Source organism: Callithrix jacchus, chromosome 6 (genome assembly GCF_049354715.1).
Source record: "Callithrix jacchus isolate 240 chromosome 6, calJac240_pri, whole genome shotgun sequence".
NCBI lineage: Eukaryota > Metazoa > Chordata > Mammalia > Primates > Cebidae > Callithrix > Callithrix jacchus.
Genome location: NC_133507.1, coordinates 29,871,188 through 29,894,144, shown reverse-complemented (window position 1 = coordinate 29,894,144; position 22,957 = coordinate 29,871,188). Strand labels below are relative to the sequence as shown.

The window sequence follows — 22,957 nt, the reverse complement described above, 5'->3', positions numbered from 1 at the left end:
CAACAGAAATGAAACTCTGTCTCAAAAAACACATCCTGACACTGTAGGGTGGTGAAGGAGGGGACAGAGCCACATTTGGGAAATTGTCTGATGACCACGGGGCTGGTCTGGAGTGAGGAAACTGGAATGAAGGTTTAGCAATCACAGCAAGATTTGGGGAAATGTCGCAGGGTCTGGAATTCAGATTGGGCAATTCAGATCGTTCATGGCCGAGCTGTTGGCACAGCCTCCCTCGGACCAGGTCAGCGCAGCCTCTCAGGCTCTGTGCCACTGCATCTGAGGGCCCAGCTTTGAGGATGTGCTCAGGAAGTAGTTGCCATGTATCCACCACGTGTCAGTTGTCCAGTGAGTTGTGGAGACCTGAGTAGGATGGGGATCTCATTTTACAAGAAAATAATAGTGAGGTACAGGGTGGAGGTGAAGCTGCAACCTCAGTGTACAGCCTGGACCTGCTTCCAGTGCTCTCGCCCCAGCCCCCAGAAGGGCTGACCTCGTCGCCTTGGAGCCCTGTGGGCTGTGGGCTGCAGGGTTGGACAGCAGTGCCTTAGGCAGGTCCTCAGTCTGCATTCTGCCTGGATCTTGGGGGCTCAAGCAGCAAGACCAGTTTGGCCCCTGTGCCCTCCCTGCCTAAGCCCAGAAGCGGGGACCTTGCCTAGCTCTAATCCCTTCAGTTTCTCTGGCTCTTTGCCAGGGGAGGAGTGAGCAAGAGAGTCACAGGTAGCCAGTTACTCATTTCTAATTTCATTGAGGCATGAAATTGCTTCCTTCCTTTACCAGTTATTACCTAAGTAGGAAATTGACTTGGAGCAGGAGGCTGCAGGGGAGTTATATACTTTTGAAAATTAAAAATGAAAAACTTTGTTTTATAGGGTTTTTGTTTTTTGGCCCCATTACCAGCAGGAAGACAGCAGCACAGGCTTTTAGGGAGTCAAGATGCTGGAATGCAGTTTGTTTCCTGGCCACATTTTGTCTAGGCATATGAGTTTTGCTGGATGTTAATGACAGTGCTTTGGAAATCCCCCGGATCAAGCAGGCAGTGAATCTGTTTGTTGGCATAGACCATCACTCTTGAGCACCAGATCCCCAGACGTGGTGGAGTGGGGCAGATGAGGGAGGCAGGGGAGGTGTCGCTCAGACCTGGGATCCTGGAGTCACGTGGGGGACTGGGGAAGCTCTGGCTGCGTGTTCCTCTGCTTTGGCTGAGGCAAATCTGGATTGCTTCAGTTAGAGTTCAGCATGTCCTGCTGTCATCTTGGGCCTCTGCCTTGGTCTCGAGTGTGAGTCACTGGTGGGTCTGCCTTCAGGCCATCACTTGTACAGCTAAGTGAAGACCCCTGTGGATACACCTGGATTCAAAGAACATGTCTCCACTGAGCACTTGAGCCATGATGGCAGCTCATGGGGATGTTCCCAAAGGCAAGGGGGATGTCTGGCCAGTACCACCTGGAGCCCAGCCCAGGACGGAGTCTGCTGGGAGCAGGGAAGGGGGTGTCCACATGAGGCTCTGCTTGGGTGTCTACAGCAAACCCTGCAAGGATCAGTCACCTTGGACAGAGATCAGGCTCCAGAATCAGACAGCCCATGTGAGAATCCTGGCTGTGGCGGTTTGGGTAGTTTCTTTGCTTCTCTGAGCTGAGGCTTCTGTAGCTGTACAGTGGGACTCCCAAGAGAAGCTTCTGCAGAAGGCTGTCATGAGAGTGGAATGCAGTTTAAGGCACCGCTTCCTTAGCACTGCTGGACACCTGCCTGAGTCAGGAACACTGCTTACATATTCTCTTAACCATGGTGGTACAGCCCCAACTCGAGCTTGCCCGGGGGGTGGCTCATTGGCAGGCCAAAGATGTTTGTCCCAGAGCTGGCTCATACCCAGAGAACAGAACCAGTTTCTGCAGGGCGGGGTGAGACCCAGCCACTCTTGCCTGTGTTGTCCTTGGCGACGTGGTTGTGGGAGAGGGGCTTGGTTTAGCAGAGGTGAGCAGAGAAGGGGGTGGGGCAAGGGGGCTTGTGCTGAAGAGTGAGCCCTGAGAGGGTAGATGGACAGGAGGGGCTCCTCTGACCTGTGGGCTTGTTCCCCCACAGGCTGGTGCACCATGTCGGTCAGTGTCCACGAGACCCGCAAGTCTCGGAGCAGCACAGGCTCCATGAACGTCACTCTCTTCCACAAGGCCTCCCACCCGGACTGCGTGCTGGCCCACCTCAACATGCTACGCAAGCACTGCATGTTCACCGATGTCACGCTCTGGGCGGGCGACCGTGCCTTCCCCTGTCACCGTGCCGTACTGGCTGCCTCCAGCCGTTACTTTGAGGCCATGTTCAGCCACGGCCTGCGGGAGAGCCGGGACGACACTGTCAACTTCCAGGACAACCTGCACCCGGAGGTGCTGGAGCTGCTGCTGGACTTTGCCTACTCCTCACGCATCGCCATCAATGAGGAGAACGCCGAGTCGCTGCTGGAGGCAGGTGACATGCTGCAGTTCCATGATGTGCGGGACGCTGCCGCCGAGTTCCTGGAGAAGAACCTCTTCCCCTCCAACTGCCTGGCCATGATGCTGCTCTCGGATGCCCACCAGTGCCGCCGGCTATACGAGTTCTCCTGGCGCATGTGCCTGGTGCACTTTGAGACAGTGCGGCAGAGCGAGGACTTCAACAGCCTGTCCAAGGACATGCTGCTGGATCTCATCTCCAGTGATGAGCTGGAGACCGAGGACGAGCGGGTGGTCTTCGAAGCCATCCTCCAGTGGGTGAAGCATGACCTGGAGCCGCGGAAGGCCCACCTGCCCGAGCTCCTCCGCAGCGTGCGGCTGGCGCTGCTGCCGTCAGACTGCCTGCAGGAGGCCGTCTCCAGCGAGGCCCTCCTCATGGCAGATGAGCGCACTAAGCTCATCATAGATGAGGCCCTGCGCTGCAAGACCAGGATCCTGCAGAATGATGGCGTGGTCACCAGCCCCTGTGCCCGGCCACGCAAGGCGGGCCACACACTGCTCATCCTTGGGGGCCAGACCTTCATGTGTGACAAGATCTACCAGGTGGACCACAAGGCCAAAGAGATCATTCCCAAGGCTGACCTGCCCAGCCCCCGGAAGGAGTTCAGCGCCTCGGCGATCGGCTGCAAGGTCTATGTGACGGGGGGCAGGGGCTCTGAGAATGGGGTCTCCAAGGACGTCTGGGTGTACGACACTGTACATGAGGAGTGGTCCAAGGCGGCACCCATGCTGATTGCCCGCTTTGGCCACGGCTCAGCTGAGCTGGAGAACTGCTTGTATGTGGTGGGGGGACACACGTCCCTGGCAGGTGTCTTCCCGGCCTCACCTTCGGTCTCCCTGAAGCAAGTGGAGAAATACAACCCTGGGGCCAACAAGTGGATGATGGTGGCCCCCTTGAGGGACGGCGTCAGCAATGCTGCAGTGGTGAGCGCCAAGCTGAAGCTCTTTGTTTTTGGAGGAACCAGCATCCACCGGGACATGGTGTCCAAAGTCCAGTGCTATGACCCCTCAGAGAACAGGTGGACAATCAAGGCTGAGTGCCCCCAGCCTTGGCGGTACACAGCCGCTGCTGTCCTGGGCAGCCAGATCTTCATCATGGGGGGTGACACGGAATTCACGGCTGCCTCGGCCTACCGCTTTGACTGTGAGACCAACCAGTGGACCCGGATTGGGGACATGACCGCCAAGCGCATGTCCTGCCACGCCCTGGCTTCCGGCAACAAGCTCTATGTGGTCGGGGGCTACTTTGGGACCCAGAGGTGTAAGACCCTGGACTGCTATGACCCCACTTCAGATACATGGAACTGCATCACCACAGTGCCCTACTCGCTCATCCCCACGGCCTTTGTCAGCACCTGGAAGCACCTGCCCGCATGAGGAGCACTTGCTGAGCCCAGCCAGGTGAGCCCCTGGCAGCCCAGAGCCACTCTGGGTCTGGAAGGGTCATGGGGGAATGCAGTCCTACCTGGTCCCACTCTGGGTGAAGGTCACCCTGTCTTCCAGGGAAGTCTAGGTGGGCAGCAGGTGGCTGGTATGCTCTGGTGTCAACTCCTGGCTCTGCCTTCTATTTGCCCAAACCACCCTTTGTCAGTTTTGCCAGAAGGACTCACAGAACTCACTGAAGGCTGTTCGGCTCACACTTACAGGGAAAGTTTATTACAGGGAAAAGATACAGATTAAGCTAAACCAATGGAAGAGATGTGTACTAGGGCAGAGTCCAGGAGAATGGTACCCTCCCCATGGAATCGGGACAGTGTTACTCTCCTGGCACTGATGAGTGATGATATGTATGAAGACTGCCAACTAGGCCCAGGCTCAATGGCTCACACCCGTAATCCCATCACTTTGGGAGGGCTCAGGTGGGCAGATGACTTGAGCCTAGTTCAAGACCAGCCTGAGCAACATGGCAAAACCCTGTCCTACTAAAAGTACAAGAAAATTACCCAGGCGTGGTGATGCACTCCTGTAATCCTAGCTACTCGAGGGGCTGAGGTGGGAAGGATCACTTCAACCTGGGAGGCAGAGGCTACAGTGAGCCGAGATCATGCCACTGCTCTCCAGCATGGGCGACAGAGCGAGACTCCATCTCAAAAAAAAAAAAAAGATTGCCAACCAGCATGTCTACATGGTGGGGTCCCCCAAATAACGCCAAAGCCTGCATGGTGGAGACAGGTAGCCTTGGTTTGGGCACTGTCTCTCCTGGGGGCAGCTGTGTGTTTACCAGCGTGCAGGGGCTGGGGAGAAGTCCTTCCTCAAAGCCGGCAGGTGTCTGGCTTGAGCAAGGTCGTCCTCGAGGGCCTTGGAGTAGGACTTCCCGCAGAATGAGTGTCCGTGGGTTGCTGCTGCACCTTCACTGTGTGGAATCGCTGTGAAAACAGGCGACATGCAAGGGGTTCTGTAGGAGGTGATGGTGGGACGGAGACACTGGGAGCAGCTTGGGCCAGGCTCTGCGGACCCTGTAGTGAAGGGAAGGAACAGGCGGGAAGAAGGTCTCATCTGCTGGGCGGAATCTCCTGAGAAGCTGAGCTGGGGGCAGGATCAGTATGGGGTCCTGCCCTGAGAGAGGGTGTCCCAGCCAGCCTGGCAGGGTACTGGGATAGATGCCAGAGAAGCGCTTTGTGCCTAACATGCCCTCTGTGGCCCAGCCTGGGAAAGGCCAGGGTGTGTGCCACTTGGCCTTTCTCCCAGCTCTTGCTCTCCTGGGCCCCTCAACCCTGGCATGGGGGCAGGAGATCCCTGGGTACGCTCTGCCTTCAGCACAAGAGGAGACTATGGAAGACGAGCTTTCCCGCTGGAGGGAACCTCCTGCAGTGCTGGGTGGTGGCACTGATCCCTGTTTGTGGGCTCGGCTTCAGGTCACAGGAACCCTGTCAGGAGCTGGCCTGAGCTAGAAAATTAATTTTCTCAATGAGCCAGCAGCTGCTGACACAAATGCTGAAAGCTCTCCCAGCGAAGGCAGTCATTCTTAGCTGGGATTCCTTCTCAGTGGGACCTGATGGTTAAGCCTCTAAATCAGACCCAGCCAAGCCTTTGAGTCCCTTAAAGAGATACGATGCAGGCTGGGCGCAGTGGCTCAAGTCTGTAATCCCAGAACTTTGGGAGGCCGAGACGGGCGAATCACGATGTCAAGAGATCGAGACCATCCTGACCAACATGGTGAAACCCCATCTCTACTAAAAATACAAAAATTAGCTGGGCATGGTGGTGCGTGCCTGTAGTCCCAGCTACTTGGGAGGCTGAGGGAGGAGAATCACTTGAACCCAGGAGAATTGCAGTGAGCCGAGATTGTGTCACTGCACTCCAGCCTGGTGCCTGGCGACAGAGTGACTCGGTCTCAAAAAAAAAAAAGAGACACGATCCACGTGAGGACGGCCTGGGCCCAGGCATCGAATTGGCAAACATGGTGTTTGGGCTCACAGAGGCCAGCCTGAATAGAAGCACCGCTTTTCTTTTCTTTTTTTTTGAGACACAGTCTCGCTCTGTTACCCAGGCTGGAGTGCAGTGGAGTGCTATCTGCAATCTCCACCTCCCAGGTTCTAGCAATTCTTGTGCCTCAACCTCCTGAATAACTGGAATTATAGGCATGAGCTATTGCACCCGGCCCACTTTTCCCTTTTACAGCTTTTCTGTTTTCTTTTTTTTAAACAGTCTTGCTCTGTCACCCAGGCTATAGTGCAGTGGCGTGATCTCAGCTCACTACAACTTCTGTCTCCCAGGTTCAGGCAATTCTCCTGCCTTAGCTTCCCAAGTAAGGAGGACTACAGGCATATGCCACCATACCCAGCTACTTTTTGTATTTTTAGTAGAGACAGGATTTCACCATGTTGGCTAGGCTGGTCTTAAACCCCTGGCCTTAGGTAATCGACCTGCCTCAGCCTCCCAAAGTGCTGGGATTACAGGCATGAGCCACGGCACCCGGCCTTTATCTTTTTTTTTTAAAATCTGCTCTCTTTGGAGAAAAATCAGACCGGCCAAATTTCCTAATTTCCTGAGGAGTGAGATTCCAAGAGGATACTGGCATTTCCTCATTAATTCCCTGTTGCTATTCTCTAGGTCATTTAGGAACCTGGGGAATGTCACTTGTGGGAAATGGAAGCTCCTTCCACCCCAGGCCAGCCAGCTGGGAAAGGGTGAGGGCGCCCTTGCCACTGGCCTCAGGCAGCTAAGACCACCTCTTGTCTGAGTCTCCAGACCAGGGCTGCCCCAGAGGCTCCCCCACCTGGCCCTGGCTATCAGCTGGACCTAGTGAATTACATGCTCTTGCAGGAATTGCACTGCTCCTGGGACCTGGAAGGGAAGCATGCATAATGTCTTTGCTGTGATGTTTTTGGCTGCTCCACCCTGGACTGGTTACTTGATTCCCCTGAGGCTCAGCTTCCCCATCTGGACAATGGGAGTGGAAATCATATTAATCATAGCACTTGAATAGAGATAAACGATTGCCACTTTCAGAAGCAGCTTTAAAAGGGGTAGCCATGGAGGATGGGGGACGCTGATGCTGATGGTTTTGGGGTGCTGTGGGCTGCAAGGGCCTCTAGATGTCCCTGCTTAGCCCCTCCCTCTAGAAAGGCCCATCCCCCCATGATTGCTCTTCCTCTGTGGGCACATGCCCTGTTCCTGCCTGAGTCCTCCTCAGTCTGTCATGGGGTTGGGCCCCATTTAGGGATGAAGAAGTGGATACACAAGACTGAGCCAGTCCCAGATCTGACTGGGAAGCTACTTCCAGACCCTGTCATCCCAGAGCCATGTCCCCAAGGCGTTCGTAAGCTGCTCTGGGCTGCGTGTTTCCCAGCTGCCATGCCGAGTCTGGGTTGCTCTTAGGCTTCTGCCATTGCCCTGCATGCCAGCCGTTTTCTTCTCATGGGCCTGGCAGCCATCCAGAGACCCTCTGCGTAGCCCCTCCTCCACCTGAGGCCGCCCCACTCCCATGGCTTCTGTCTCCTCGGGGTGACCCTGGGTTGTTCCCATACTCTGCAAAGCCCCTTCTGACCAGCGTCTGCCTGGACAGCTCAGTCTCCCAGTTCTCTTCAAAGGCAGGGAGTGAACTGGGCTCTCCACAGGTGGGCCTGCAGCACAGAAGCCAATGCCCGGGCATGCCTAGCCCTCCCTGCGTCCCTAGGAAAGGGAACCACAGTGGCTGCAAGCAGAGCTGTTGCTGCTGGGCCACTCAGACAGCCACTGTGGCACTGCCAGGGCTGAGCCGGAGGAGAGACCCTGACTCAGGCAGCCACAAACGGGTCTGTGCTGTGGCTGAGTGGGAGGGGCTGAGCCCTGGAACCAGACAAGGCTTGCGGGGAGCTGGGTGGAGTGCCCTTGACAAGGGCGGAGCCAGGAAGGGTGGAAACAAGTACGCCTGCCTCCTACCCCCCCACCCCAGGGTGGGCTCCCCCTGTGACCACAGCACTCCTCACTGAGCCCAGGTCATCGGCCACCTAGAGTGTCGTCTGGCAGTGCTTGGGCCCGAGATGGCTTCTGTTGCCACCCCACCTCCACCCCCCACATTCCCCTCCCTGACCCTGCTGTCCCAGGCAGCAGCAGGGATCAGGCCAAGGGTGCTGGTGAGAAGTCCAGCTCTCGCCAGTCTCCATGAACATGGCTGAGTCTCCTGCGTCCACACCGGGCCCAACTGTCCCTATGCCTGGAGGGCCCTTTGCAAGACTTTGACATAAGCTTCAGAAGCCACCAGGAGGTCCCCCGGACACTGTGGCCTCTCTTCTGCACCCTGGATTGTTTACCCTGTATGTCCCCAAGCATTTTCTTTTCCCTGTCCTGGCCTCCTGTTTGAGCTCTTGATAGGTGTGAGCATCTGCATGGCGTCCTGTTATACTCCAGAGCTGTTTGTCAGCGGTCCTGCTGTTACAGGGCACCCACTAGGTCTCTGAGAGGGGAGACAGTTGCCATCAGATAAACAGCCAGTAAGGCTGGAGCAGGACTGGAGCCCTGAGTGTGCTGCGTGCCTGCAGGCGCGTCTAGGGAGTTGGCCACGGGCATCCTCACATCTGCGCCCCTGGCACAGAGCACAGGCTTGGCCAGCAGCTGCCTAGAAGCAGCGGGGAATTGCTGAGCTGGAACCTGGGTGATGGCAGGACCTTCAGGGCAGCCCCTTGCTCCTGTGTTGGGGTTAGATCCACAGCCTAAGGGATAGTAGCCAGCGGCCACAGGAGGGGCCCCTGGTTACCTGATAAAGGTGGTCTTGCTGCAAACGTTCTCTCCTCTCTCCCACTGGGTACTCTCCCTGGGCCCTTTGAGGTGCAGTCCCCCAACCCTTCTCTCCCCACCCGCCTCTAGTATGGGGAGCTGCTGAATGCCAGGCAGGCATCCAGCTGCCAACAGCTCATCCTCCCTTCACAGGCGTTACTGGGGCCTAGCCACTGTAGCCACTGGGGTGCAGGGCAGGGGCTCCAGTTGCAGCCCTGGGAAAGGCCAAGCTCATTAATCACTGTGGCTTTCACTGCTGCAGAAGGGGCAGTGCAGCACCTTCTCTCCTGCCTTAAAAGAAGTTGCTGCAGGCCAGGTGTGGTGGCTCATGCCTGTAATCCCAGCACTTTGGGAGGCCAAGGTAGGCAGATCACCTGAGGTCAGGGGTTCGAGACCAACCTGACCAACATGGAGAAACCCCATCTCTACTAAAAATATAAAAAATTAGCTGGGTGTGGTGGCACTTGGCTGTAATCCCAGCTACTCCGGAGGCTGAGGCAAGGAAATTGCTTGAACCTGGGAGGCGGAGGTTGCAGTGAGCCAAGATGGTGCCATTGCACTCCAGCCTGGGCAACAAGAGTAAGATTCTGTCTCAAAAACAAAAAAAAAAACAAAAAGAAATTGCTACAGGTGGGAAATCTCGGAGTGCAGCCTGAGATTTCTGCCAGCCTCGAGGATTGGGCCTGGCTAGGCAAGTGCCCAGGATGGGAGTCCATCCATCCAGGCATCAGCAGTCATTTGTTCCTATGCCGGGCTGGGGGATAGGGCACCATCCCACTCTTGATGGAACAGGCTGAGTCCAGCGGGGCAAGCCCTACGCCAACAACCCACAGGACACACGCTGGACAGGGCCTGCTGCACACAGGAAATGCAGAGCGGCCACTGCCCCCCCATCCACTCTGCAAGCTGGAGGATTAGCCCAGTTCATAGATGAGGAGGCCAGGCCCCAGGGAGCACCCACCAAATATTAAAGGGGCCCAGCCTGGGAGGGAACACAAGCCTGGCCTTGAGGCACTCCGGCTCCTAAGCTGTTGTCTGCATTCCTCTCAATAGCTCAGGGCACCTTGAGGGGTGGTACACCCAGGTAGGTGGCATGGATGTTTAGTACCAGGTAGCAGTGAGGCCTCACCATGAAGGGACCACATGTTGGCATGTGCTGTTGCTGGGACAGGGCCAGGATCGGGTGGCCAGGCCCCAGAGGACTGGATTTGCCATCTTAGAGGGGACAGGGCCAGGATCGGGTTTGCCATCTTAGAGGGGACAGGGCCAGGATCGGGCAGCCAGGCCCCAGAGGACCGGGTTTGCCATCTTAGAGGGGACAGGGCCAGGATTGGGTTTGCCATCTTAGAGGGGTCAGAGCCAGAATTGGGTGGCCAGGCCCCAGAGGACAGGGTTTGCCATCTTAGAGGGGACAGGGCCAGGATCGGGCAGCCAGGCCCCAGAGGACTGGGTTTGCCATCTTAGAGGGGACAGGGCCAGGATTGGGCAGCCAGGCCCCAGAGGACGGGGTTTGCCATCTTAGAGGGGACAGGGCCAGGATTGGACAGCCAGGCCCCAGAGGACTGGGTTTGCCATCTTAGAGCATCTCAGGGGCCCCTGTGACCCCAGCTTCTCACTTGTGAGGAGCTTGGAGGCATTTGGGGACCTTCTCAGCCACCCAACCCAGCCTCTGTATATGGAAACAACTTGACCGCCTGGGGAGGGCAGAATTCCTGCAGAGCAGCCTTGAGAGAGCAGAGGGCCCAGGGCTGTGAGGGATGGAGAGGTGCACCCCACTTAAAGCGGAAGTCCCATGGAGCCGCAGTGCAGGCTTCAGTGTTTTAATTTAAGTGTTACTAAGGTTACTTGGATACACACATACAACTAGAAAACTTATATTCTTGGTCTTACACACGTACAGGTTAAATACAACCAAAGCCAAAATCCCCGGATAGTGTCAACCATTAATCACGACTTTGCTGAGACTCCTTGCCTTGTGAAGCAGATGAACACACAGGGTTGCTGGAGTGCTCTGCCTGCCTCTGCCCCCCTGTGTGGGAGGGCTCACCCCTTTCCCTTTCGGGGCCTCAGAGAGGCATAATATGAGAGGGAACTTCTAATATTAGAGGAATTGGTTCACTTGATGGAGGCTGAGAAGTCCTATAATAGGCTGCAAGGTGCAGAACCAGGAAAGCCGAGGGCAGAGCTCAGGCCAAGTTCTAAGGCCCCAGAGCCTGGGGTGGGGGTGGGGTGGTGAGCAACAAGTCCCAGAGTCCAAAGGCCAGAGAACCTGGAGCTCTGATGCCTGAGGGCAGGAAAAGAGCGACCTAGCTCCGGAAGAAAGAAGCCCGAGCTCCTATTTCCTTAGCTCTGTGTTCCAGCAGGGACCCAGCCCATTGGATGATGGGGGCCTGCACTGAGGGAGGATCTTCCCCACCCAGGCCACGGCTGTCACGCTGGTCCCCTCTGGAAGCAACCACACAGATGCACTGGGGCAGCCCAGCCATTCACAAGTACCAGGCTGCCTGCATTTCCCTTCCATGAGAAGAGGGCCGGGCTCAAAATACACAATATTCCCCTTCCGGGCATCTGGGTATCCCTGAATCCAATCAAGTTGACACCTAAATCATCTGTCACACTCAGTGGGGGAAGCAGGCCCCAGGTTCCTGAATTGCTGGGGACTGTGTTGCGTCCGGAGTTCTCACACCTGAGCCTCACAGGCAGCTGCTTCATTGTCGTTTTGTTCCAGATCAGGACAGAACAATGTGGCCACTGATTCATTTTCTCTTTCTTTCATCCTTCCACAGACTGCGGCCCTCAGTGTCACAACGTGGCCTTGGCTTGTCTGCCACAGCAGGAGCTCAGCCAGCCCTGGGCCAGCACTCCGAGAGGTGGAAGGGGCTCTGCCAACTCTGGGGAGCAGCAGCCTTCAGCCGTTCTGAGCTTGAGGCAAGAGAAGAGAAGCATCTCTTGCATCTGTGCCCCTGGGGGCCTTTTCAGCTTTGCAGTGGTTTGTGGGAAGAGATTCCTCCCAGAGAGGCATGGACTGCCACCAGGACTGACCCTGGCCCTGGGGAGAAGGACACTTGCAAGCCTTGAGATCACCTTTTTGGCAGGTCCTGGACTGGGGCCGGGCAGGCAGGGGCAGGGGCAGGGAGGAGCCCTGAGTGGCCTTCAGGGCCCGCAGCACTGCTGGCACAGCCCGTTCCTCCTGGCCCGCCCTGCTGGGGCTGGATTACCATCTATAGATGGTGTCGCAGGCCTGGGAAACCAGTTCCCAGGTTGAGACCAGAAAGGTGATGAGGAGAGAACCCGGGACAAATTTTATATAAGGGGTAGAAATTCTGCAGGGGGCCTCAGTGACATCCACAAGGCCTTATTAGCAAAGGACACCCAGAATTCCAAGGTTTGTGGACCCCTCCCGCAAAGCTGTAAGTCCCAGCCCACCCACTCAGGGCCTTGCCCAGTGCTGTGGCCCAGTGGGGACACAGATGCTCATGCCCACTCACCAGACCTGGGCCTGTGGCAGACTCAAGGTTCTAAGTACCCTCAGGGACCTCCCCTCCTCAGAGCCCACCCTGAGAGGCAGCAGTGACCCCCATTGCACACGCCTGCCAGTAGCACTGGGGGCTCCTTCACAGTAGACGGTGCCAAGACCAGGAGCAGCTACAAGCTGGAGAGAGCAGAGGGACCCCAGGGTGTGCCCTCCAGATGGTACCAGGGCCACATCTGTCTCGTGTGGAGGACAGTGCGGCCTCACCCTCCTCTTACATCTTGGGCCCTGTCTGCTCCCTGAGCTCCAGGATAAGAAGAATGGCCCCGAGAGACCTGCCGAACGTCTGTTCATTGCTGTCACCTCCTCAGTCACTGGGGTCCCTCACCAGTTCCTCCCTCACACCTGGGCTGTGGGGAAGTTGGTGCCTGTCAGTGACTATCCTAATGTCTCTCATCCACTCCAAGCCACCATTTGAGGGGATGGAGGTGTTGGTGTCCTGGCAGGGGGCTGGGCAGGGTGTCCACATCTGTGGCTTCTCAGGCATCTGCAGTGTGAACACTGCTTGGCTGGCTCAGGATTAGGGCAGCAGTGGGGGCTGTACCACAAAGCAGTTACTTAAGCAGCCCTGATTGTCCTCATGCCTTGGTGTGTGTCCTGGAGGCCTCTTGGGGAGTGGGACCTTTGGGCAGGGTTTGCCCACTGATGCACTTCTGCCATGGGGTGCTGGCTACATGTGGCTCCTTGGACCCTATAGACCCAGCAGACCCTGCCTGAAGACACTTGGCTGTGGTCCCAGGGGATGGCTCTGCTGGGGCTGCAGGGAGGGCGCCTGGACTTTATCTTGGTTGAGATAAAGCACACTTCTCTCATAGCACAAAGGATGTGCCATGGTGCTTTCCCCAAAGTTGTGTTGCTTTTATCAGTTTTTTAACTTAATAAAAAGAGTTGAGAAATTTCTTTGCCTGCCTCGTGTGCTGGGCTCAGTCTTGGAGACACAGCTGTTGTCTGACTTCGGGTCTGTCCCACCAGCCAAGGCTCAAAGCCTGCCCGCTAGCATCTCCCCGTCATGAGCTGGGAACTCATAATGGATGCTCCCAGATGAGAGCTCCCCCGCCCCCAGTTCCTGTGCCTCCTGAAGTTACTTTAGAAGCCACAAAGTTGATTCATGTGGAGAGTCCTGATCCTGCCTGCCTCTCCTCCTGAGAGCAGTTCTCTCCTGGAAACTGGTAAGTAGAAGGTGGGAATGTAATTCCATTCATTCGAAAAGGTAGAACCCCCAGTCGATGCTCCTTTGTCTGAAAATAACCCAAGCGCAGTTCACAGGGGCAAAATGGTTCCAGGAGGCAGCTTCTAGGTCACAGCGCCAGCTCACAGCACCATTTGCGCCTGTTGATTACGCTGTGGGCCCTGGTCGACCTGCCCTCCTTGTGCGTTTTCATAGTCACCATGAACCTCGAGAGCTCAAGCATATGCCCACAGGTAAACATCATGTTCTGTATTTTGTGGTCTGACCTTCAGGCACCCCTCAGACAGAAGGCAGCTCAAGAGGTCATGCTGTGGCATGGCCTGGGTGTAGGGTGGCTGTGCTGTGAACTGGAACCCGGAGGTGCCCTGGAACGGTGACTCTCAGTGGTGGCTTCCGTGGCAGTCAGTGGCATGCCAGCCCACAAAATCCAAATGGCGCTCTCACAGTGTAAGAAGTGCTTCAGATTATTTGGAAAGGATTCCCTCTTTTTGGATTGTTTGGAATAGTTTCAGAAGGAGTGGTACCAGCTCCTCTTTGTGTGTCTGGTAGAACTCGGCTGTGAACCCATCTGGACCTGGGCTTTTTTTGGTTGGTAGGCTCTTAATTGCTGCTTCAACTTCAGCCCTTGTTATTAGTCTATTCAAGGTTTCAGCTTCTTCCTGGTTTAGGCTTGGGAGGTTGTAGGTGTCCAGGAATTTATCCATTTCTTCCAGGTTTACTGGTTTATGTGCATAGAGTTGTTTGTAGTAATCTCTGATGGTAGTTTGTATTTCTGTGGAATCAGTGGTGATACCCTCTTTATCGTTTTTTATTGCACCTATTTGATTCTTCTCTTTCTTTTGTTAATCTGGCTAGCAGTCTGTCTATTTTGTTGATCTTTTCAAAAAACCAGCTCCTGGATTTATTGATTTTTTTGAAGGGTTTTTTTGTATCTCTGTCTCCTTCAGTTCTGCTCCGTTCTTAGTTATTTCTTGTCTTCTGCTAGGTTTTGAGTTTTTTTGATCTTGCTCCTCTGGCTCTTTCAATTTTGACGATAGGGTGTCAATTTTGGATTTCTCCGCTCTTCTCGTGTGGGCACTTATTGCTATATATTTTCCTGTAAGACTGCTTTAAATGTGTCCCAGAGATTCTGGTACGTTGTATCTTCGTTCTCGTTGGTTTCGAAGAACTTCTTTATTTCTGCCTTCATTTCATTGTTTATCCAGTCAGCATTTCTTTTTACTCTTTTTTCTCTCATCTTGGCTTCTCATTTTATTTCATTGAGTTGATCTTCAATCTCTGATACCCTTTCTTCTGCTTGGTCAGTTTGGCTATTGTAACTTGTGTATGCTTCCTGAAGTTCTTGTGTTTTTCAGCTCCATCAAGTCGTTTATGTTCTTCTCTAAGCTGTTTATTCTCATTAGCATTTCATCAAACCTTTTTTCAAGGTTCTTAAGTGTCTTTGCATTGGGTTAGAACATGTTCTTTTAGCTCAGAGAAGTTTGTTATTACCCACCTTCTGAGGCCTGTTTCTGTCAGTTCATCAGACTCATTCTCCATCCAGGTTTGTTCCCTTAATGGTGAGGAGTTGTCATTCCTTGTAGGAGAGGCATTCTGGTTTTGGGTGTTTTCATCTTTCTTGCACTGGTTTCTTCCCATCTTTGTGGATTTATCTGCCTGTAGTCTTTGTAGTTGGTGACTTTCAGATGGTGTCTCTGAGTGGACGTCCTTTTTATTGATGATGAAGTTATTTCTTTCTGTTTTTTAGTTTTCCTTTTAACAGTCAGGCCCCTCTGCTGCAGGACTGCTGGAGGTCCACTCCAGACCCTGCTTGCCTGGGGATCACCTGCAGTGGCTGCAGAACAGTAAGGGTTTCTACCAGTTTCTTCTTCTGTTATTTTAGTCCCAGAAGGATACCCGCCAGATGTCAGCCTGAGCTCTCCTGTATGAAGTGTTTCTTTGGATATACGGGAGTCAGACTGCTTGAGGAGTCAGTCTGACGCTTATAGGAGCTCAAGTGCTGAGCTGTGAGCTCCGTTGTTCCATTCAGAGCTGCTGGGCAGGTACGTTTTAAGTCTGCTGCAGTGGAACTCAAAACCACCTTTTACTCACGTGCTCTGTCGTGGGAAGGTGGGGCTTTATAAGTTCCTGGCATCCTGCTGCCTTTTTTCAGGGATGACCTGCCCAGAAAGGAGGTATAGCCTAGTCACAGTCTGCCAGCAGAGGTGTTGCTGAGCTGCCGTGGGCGCTGCCCAGCTGCTGTGTGAACTCCCTTGTGGTTTTGTTTATAGAGGTATAGTTAGAACTGCCTCGGTAATGGCAGTCCCCCTCAGTAATGGCGGCCTACCTTGGTAATGTCAGACTACCTCGGTAATGGCGGACTGCCTTGACACCTTTATTTTCACTAACCTCTGACTGATGTTTAGCATTTTCTTCACCCGCACTGGTATCATCTGTCCCAGTAACTTTGTCTCTCTGGATATTTTCTTTTTTTTTTTCTTTCTCTCTCTGATATTTTCACATAACATTATAGTTGTAGATATCTTGAAATAATTATACTCATTTACTATCTCCAAATTACAGGTTTAGAGCAGCCAAGAGATGTTACTGAATGTATTAATAAAGGAGGACAGATTACTGCTGTTAATGTCATAAACTTGGTTTTTAAAAATATTTGATAGGTGTTATGGTTTGAAATTTAATCCCCCAAAAATATTCAAATCGTAAATCCCAGTAGCTCAGAAAGTGATCTTACTTGGAAATAGGGGCTTTGCAAATGTAATTCATGAAGATGAGGTCATCCTAGAGTAGGGAGCCCCTAAATCAACATGACTGACTGGTGTCTGTATATGAAGGGGACATGTGGATGCAGACGTGCAGGGAGAATCCCACGTGGAACCCGAGTTCTGCTGCTATGAGTTGAGGAACTCTCAGAAGCGAGAGAGGGGCCTGGAACAGATCCTTTCCTGATGCCTTTGGAGGAATCATGGTCCTGTCAGCACCGCGATCCAGCCCCCAGGTGTGTGAGAAAATGCGTTTCTGTTTAACCCCCTCAGCTGTGGTCCTTTATTACAGCAGCCTAGTGAATTCATTACAGTAGGTTTCCTTTGCGAACCCATGTTACATTTTTTGCATCCAAAGCCTTCCGCTGAGCAGTGCACAGATGTCACCAGCTGACCAGAGGTGTTGTTAGAAGGCCCTGTTTCCAAGTGAGCCAAAGGGCAGGGTCTGCAGAGGACTTGAGGGGCTGCTCAGACCAGGTGCTGTGGGATTTGGCTCGGTGGAGGGGAAGCCCCCAGCTGCAGGCTGGCCTGGAGCAAAGCTATCCCTTCCCTCCTAGGTTGTGGATCCAGGAAGGGGCAGGTGCATGTAGCCATGAGAAGAGCTCCATGCTGGGGACTCTGAATAGAGTTGAGGTCTCCCTGGGAGGCTCATGGCACGGCCTCACTGGTGGGGAGCTTGGTCTCCTCCCCTGACCTGTGGTGCACACTCTAGGGACACCAGTCAGAGTGGTCTGTGTGCTCTGATGCCAGCACACTGCTTTGGTCTAGGTCTTAGGGTCCAAGAGGAGCAGGGCCTGGGGCTCAGGACAATCAGCCACCTTGAGCTGTCATGAGGTCAGCTATTCCCCAGGCGGCCTCTCACTGGGCCACACCTGGCTTTGCCCCCATATTCAGCCACCCCCATGGGGGCCAATTCCAGCCCTTTGGGGGTGTGCCGGTGGTGATAAGCCATATCACCAGGAACATCTTTGTACCTGTCAGTTTTTCTTCTTGCGTCAATGCTGTATTAGACCTCAAAGTAGGTGTTGAGGTCGAAGTGCAGTGCAGCTGATTAGGAAAGATAGCGGGCTTTGGGGTCAGAGGGCACGGTCTTCACTGGAGGAGATGCTGGCTTTGCAGCCAGGCTCAGCCCCGGATTCCATTTGTCATTGCCTGTGGCCAGCTGCCTGGCCTTGGGCAACATGTTCTGGGTGTGTGCAGCCACCTGTGTAATTTTTGCTTCCCCTTAAAAATAAATTGGGCCAGGGAGAGATCTGGGAGTCAGGAGGACGCTGTGAGCTTGTGTCCCTCTGTCCTGTATGCTCTCAGGCTTGTGGGGTGAGATCAGGGCTCTTCTTAACAGGTTCTTCTTAACAAAGAACCATCCAGCCCTTGGGAGGGAGCCCACTGGAATTACCAATGTCCTGCTACCTGGGCCCCACCCCAGGGGCATCTTAGGATGCAGACCTTGGGCCCTCGAGCTGGCAGGGAGCTGGGTGTCACCTGGAACCTTGCCAAAGGCTGCTGCCCCTGTAGTTTAGGGCTTTCTGTCTCCCAAACGCAGTGTGGGGAGGGGGGATACACTGGAGCCAACCCAGCTCTGTGCAAACAGCAGCTCTTCTACTTGGTGGCCTTCGTTGGGAAGGTCTGTCTGCTCCTGTAACTTCATTTCCTTATTCTTAACAAAGAAAAATGAAAGATAATATTGCCTGTTGTTAGGATTGAACTAAATCGGGTAAAGAGGCTACTAGACTTCCGTCAGCAATGTCCATTTCCTTTGCCCATATATGTTTCCAACGTGTGTGTGTGTGTGTGTGTTAAAAAACATTAACTAGAAAGAAGAGAGCAGTCCAGCTTCTCTGGGGAGTTGAAGGCAATTTGGGAGGCTAAGGCAGGTGGATCACTGGAGGTCAGTTCTTCAAGACCAGCCTGGCCAACATGGTGAAACCCCCCCCCTCCCCCCCCCCCATGGTGGCACACACAGTCTGAAACGCTCTGGATTGAGTTTCGCAGCAAGTGTAGCTGGACCCGGGATGGTCCAGCTCTGTGGGGGAAAGGGCATTGGTCATTACCAAGGCAGTCCTCCATTACCAAGGCATGCTGCCATTATTGAGGCAGTCCGCCACTACTGAGGCAGTCCACCAGTACACCAAGGCCGTTCTAAGTATACCTCTGTAAACAAACAAAATGGCAAGGGAGTTCACACAGGGCATCACCTGGCTCCCTGTTTCAGCCCCCCTTTCTTCAGTTGAATGGGCGACTCCGTCTGCCAGGCGTTCCAGGCGACCGTTGAAACAGCCACCCAGATTTGTGTGAGTGTGTGGAGACCCCCTGCACCAGCTGAAACAGCCATGCTGGAAATGTGTCGTGCTTTTCAGCCCTGGAATCTTCTGGTCTGTGGGCAGTAATAACTTGTTTGGAAATGCAGTGATCAGTCACCCTCTGTGTTGTTCTCGTGGGGAAGTGCACTTCAGAGCTGCTCCTATTTGGCCATCTTGGATCCTCTCTCGAGATTATACATTTTTTAAATGTTTTTAAAGTAAATTTCCGTATTCCCCACCATAAATGTTTAGGAAACATGAATGACAATCATATTAAACAACAAACATCCCCTATGTGGTATTGCAGAGTGGCAGTTATTGTCAGGAGGGGCTGGATTATGAGGAAGAGGAGAGGATGTGGGGGGATGGGGGGCTGGGGCCATGTGACCTAGGAGTCTTGGAGGAAGTCAGCTGGAGGCTGGCACCGGAATCTGAGCCCTGCTGGTGGGATTTGGGGGAGCCGAGGCTGGCCTAGCCCGAGCAGAGTTTGCCCACCACCCTTTCCTTGCTCTTGAAGGCCCCTGGGTGCTCCCCAAGCTCAGGCCCAGTCTCATCTGTACCCCCACTGGTGCTGTGTCCCACTGGGCGCTGCTGCTGTTTGCAGCCTCGGTGGGACCTCAAGGCCTTGAGACAGATGTCATCCTTCAGGCCTGGGGCCCTGGGTGTGCAGAGGGCAGGCTGTCGCAGACAGAGGGCTGGCTCCACTTCCCGGGAAGCTCTGGGTCAGGGGCAGGTTGTAGACCTGGAGGGAGGAGCCTCAGCTCCAGAACTGAAGCTGGTCTCTGAGCTCAAGCCTGGGAACCATCCAGCCCTTGGGAGTGGGAGCCCACTGGAATTACCAATGTCCTGCTGCCTGGGCCCCACCCCAAAGGTTCTGATATGACCTGCCTGAGATGTGACCTGGGTGTCTCAAGGCCTAAATTAGCTTCCTTAAGTTATTCTAACCTGCAGTCCAGGCTAAGAACGACTCCATTTTGCCAATGGGACATGTTTAAGGCCATCCAGACCTTCAGTGCTAAGGTGTGTACAAACAGCAGTGTAGGAAATTTGTGGGGAGCATTTGTTCTGTGTTCTGTCCTGTCACTCCAACCTTTTTTTTTTTTTTTTTTTTTTTAATGGTTTCCTTCTGTCAGCAGGCTGGAGTGCAGTGGCACGATCTCAGCTCACTGCAATCTCCGCCTCCTGGGTTCAAGTCCCTGCCTCAGCCTCCTGAGTAGCTGGGACTACAGACAGACCAGTACACCTGGCTAATTTTTTGTATTTTAGTAGAGATGGGGTTTCACCATGTTGGCCAGGATGGTCTCGATCTCCTGACCGTGTGAGCCACCACGCCCAGCCTAGTCACTCTATCCTTGCGGTGGCTTAGTGAGGTTGCGTCATTTCTAACACACCTTAGTTACTCATTGCTGTTCATGCACAGTGAACATGTTCGTGGGGAAGTTTCTGAGAATGAGGACAGGGTTCCACCTCAGGAAGCTCCTTTTGCAGAGTGGGAAGGGTCTCACTGCTCCAAGCAGGTCGAACCCGAGCTCCTCCGGCTGTTCTTTCTTCCCCTTCATTTCTCCTGCCCTCCCGCTCCCCCAGCTCTCCCTGTGGGAGTAAAACCATCCCTCAATATACTGGGGGATTGGCTCCAGGACCCCAGTGTACACCAAACCCCACATCTGCACCAAAGTCCCACCCTTTGGTCCCGTGGAACCTGCCTAGGTGAGAGCCGGCCCTCCCGCAAATACTGTATTTTGATTCATTTTGTCAGCATTTGAGTGATTCATTTGGTTGAAAACAAACATCTACTTGTAAGTGGATCTGTGCAGTTCAGACCCACATTAGTCAAGGGTCAACTGTGTTAGGATGCACACAGCAGCTCTCAAACTTTGGTAAGAAACCCCCAGGGTTTTGGTTAAGAGTGCAAATTCCGGCCGGGTGCAGTGGCTCATGGCTATTCCAGCACTTTGGGAGGCCATGATGGGTGGAACACGAGGTCAGATGTTCGAGACCAGCCTGGCCAAAATGGTGAAGCCCTCCCCGCCGTGGTGGAGGGTGACTAGTCTCAGCTACTCAGGAGGCTGGGGCAGGAGAATCATTTGAACCCGGGAGGCAGAGGTTGCAGTGAGCTGAGATCATGCCACTGCACTGCAGCCTGGGTGACAGAGCGAGACTCAACAACAACAAAAAAGAATGCAAATTCCTTGGCTTCATCCTTGGATTTGCTGATTCATCACATCTGGGGTTAGGCCCAGGGATAGGCATTTTAACCAGCAGCCCAGATCATTCTAAAGCAGGAGACGCAATGACTGTTCTTTGGAAAACACTGGTCTTAGGGGAAACCCCAGGTCTGCTGTGAGAGACGTGGGTTCGTGCCTGGCTCTTGGTGGGCCGACTGAACTCCATGAGCCCTGTGATCACCCCCCAGTGGAGAGACTCCACCCCCAGTCAGGATGCTAAGTACCCTGAGATGATGGGTCTGAGGCTCCTGTGGCTTTCCCAGTGAGTGCCCCCCTCTATCGAGCCCCGAGGCCTGAAAGAACTTATTCTAAGGCGGCGGCAAAATATTGAAAAACTTTCTTTGACCCTGATGCATCTGCAACCACATGGAGTCTTCCAAATCACAGGCAGTGCTCACACCTGGCAGGCCCACGAGGGAACTGTGAGGACATCAATCAAGGTCAGCCTTCCTGTTGTCATTCTCTCCCTGACAGGAAGAAGGGAGTATTTTTTTCTTACCATTGCTGCATGGGGTAGGTGTCATTATCCCCATTTTTATAACTGTAGCCCAGAGAGCTTAAGCCTGTTGCCTCAGGATACACAGGAGTGGGGTCCCAGGGTGTGAACTTAGTGTTTCCAGACCTAGCAGGTGGACTGTTCGCCCTGGCTTCCCCAAGTACCCCTCATCCCAGTGGGAGAGGGTGAGAGCCCCTGGTCCTAGGTAGGGTCGCAGCAGCCTGATTTCCACCCTCCAGACTTGGCCCTGCTGGTAGCAGACTGGTGTCCCCCAGGTTCCTGGGATAGCCCTGCCCATCCTTGATTGTCAGCTCCTAACTGGAATGAACATGTGGGTGAGGCAGCCTTCAGCCCATTTCCAGGGGAGTGGACAAAGGAGGGCTCAGCACAGCAGGTGCCTGGAGTAAGCCGGGAGATGCCGGCATCATCTGATTCTGTGCGAGTTGCAGGCCTGTCAGCTAAGCGAGCAGACTGGAAGGTGGGGACAGGTTCGCCCTGGTCAGGGAGGCTACCTTGAGAAAGTGACAGTTAACCAGAGCTAAGTGAAATAGAGGTGGCTGCACCGAGCCAGACCGCATCTGTGTGTGGCTGTGTGCTGCCCAGGAAGATGGAGAAGACAGAGTCTGCCCCCTGGAGAGCTCTCTCCAGACTCGGATGTGAATCCTGGGCCACTGCTATGGCAGCTGTCCCACCGCTTCCAGGCGGGTGTGCTGGGCCCCAGACTGAGCACTCAGCTTATGTCTTCAGCATCATGACAATGTGCGCACCACCTGCAGACACATCAGTCCCTTCGGAAAGAGGAAATGGAGGCAGAGGCTTAAAAGCTTGGCCACTCGGCTATGAACGGCAGGTCTGGAGTCTGTGCCCATCCTGGTGCCTCCGCGTGGCCCCCTCAGCCGGTCCACAGCTTTCCCCAACAGGGGGACCCAGCGTGGCCCGCTCCCAGGCTCCTCAGTGCAGGCAGCCACGTTTTACTTGCTGGGCAGCCTGTTCCTTTGAAACCACAGAGAAGAACCGAGGTTGTCCAGGCAACCGCCACCTCAAACTCAGCAGGTGGGGGTGGGGTGGGAAGTTCAGGGACAGCTCAAAGGGAAGTGGTGACCAGGGAGGGAGAAAAAAGCAGGCCTGGCTTCCAGCTGTCCCAGTCCAAGAAGCTGTGGGCCCTCCCCACAACTCTCCCACTGAGGCCTCCGGGGTCCTTGTCCCTGGTCCAGATTGTTTCCCAGGAAGAAGGAAAGTTTCCCAAAGGCACGGGGAGGGATGGGTGGCCCACACATCTGTGGGACTAGGGTTGCGTGGAGCAGACCATTACCATATGAAAGGAGGCCTGAGCGGGCTGGGAGGAGCCCTGGCTGTCACTTGAATACCAAAGGCAGCCGGGGACGGCGGAGGGGGCAGGGGCAGGGAGGCAGCAACAGAGGGCCCCACACTGGGGAGGAGGGTGTATGCTGCTGGGGCCCTGAGACCCACTTCCTCCCACTCGAGCCTCCTCTCTGGCCCGGGGGGACACCCACAGGGGTGGCAGGACGGTGCTGCAACTAGACTGCACCAGTGCCCTCTGGGTGAGCTGCCACTGTGCCCCTGAAGAAATAGTCAAATGTTAAGGACAAAGGAGTCTCCTAAGACTCCAAGGAACAACTATGACCTGGATTGGGGGAGGGGGCTCGGGTAGGCGCTTCTTGCTGTGCAGAGGCTGGATGAGGGGGCTGTCACCCCGGGAAGGGAGTTCAGGAAGTTCCAGGTCTGAGGTCTATGGCTCTGCCGCTCAGCTG

At 54.4% G+C, this 22,957-nt stretch overlaps 1 protein-coding gene across 1 annotated transcript in view; it reads left to right on the top strand.

Moving 5' to 3' along the window:
* Positions 1–13,113, top strand: part of KLHL25 (kelch like family member 25) — a 38,206-nt gene extending 25,093 nt beyond the window's left edge. The window contains exons 2-3 of the mRNA XM_035304059.2: positions 2,080–3,884; positions 11,468–13,113. Coding sequence (XP_035159950.1) covers positions 2,091–3,860 — 1,770 coding nt within the window. The 5' untranslated portion in view covers positions 2,080–2,090 and the 3' untranslated portion in view covers positions 3,861–3,884; positions 11,468–13,113. The remainder of the gene's footprint in view (positions 1–2,079; positions 3,885–11,467) is intronic.
* Positions 13,114–22,957: the final 9,844 nt, after the last annotated feature.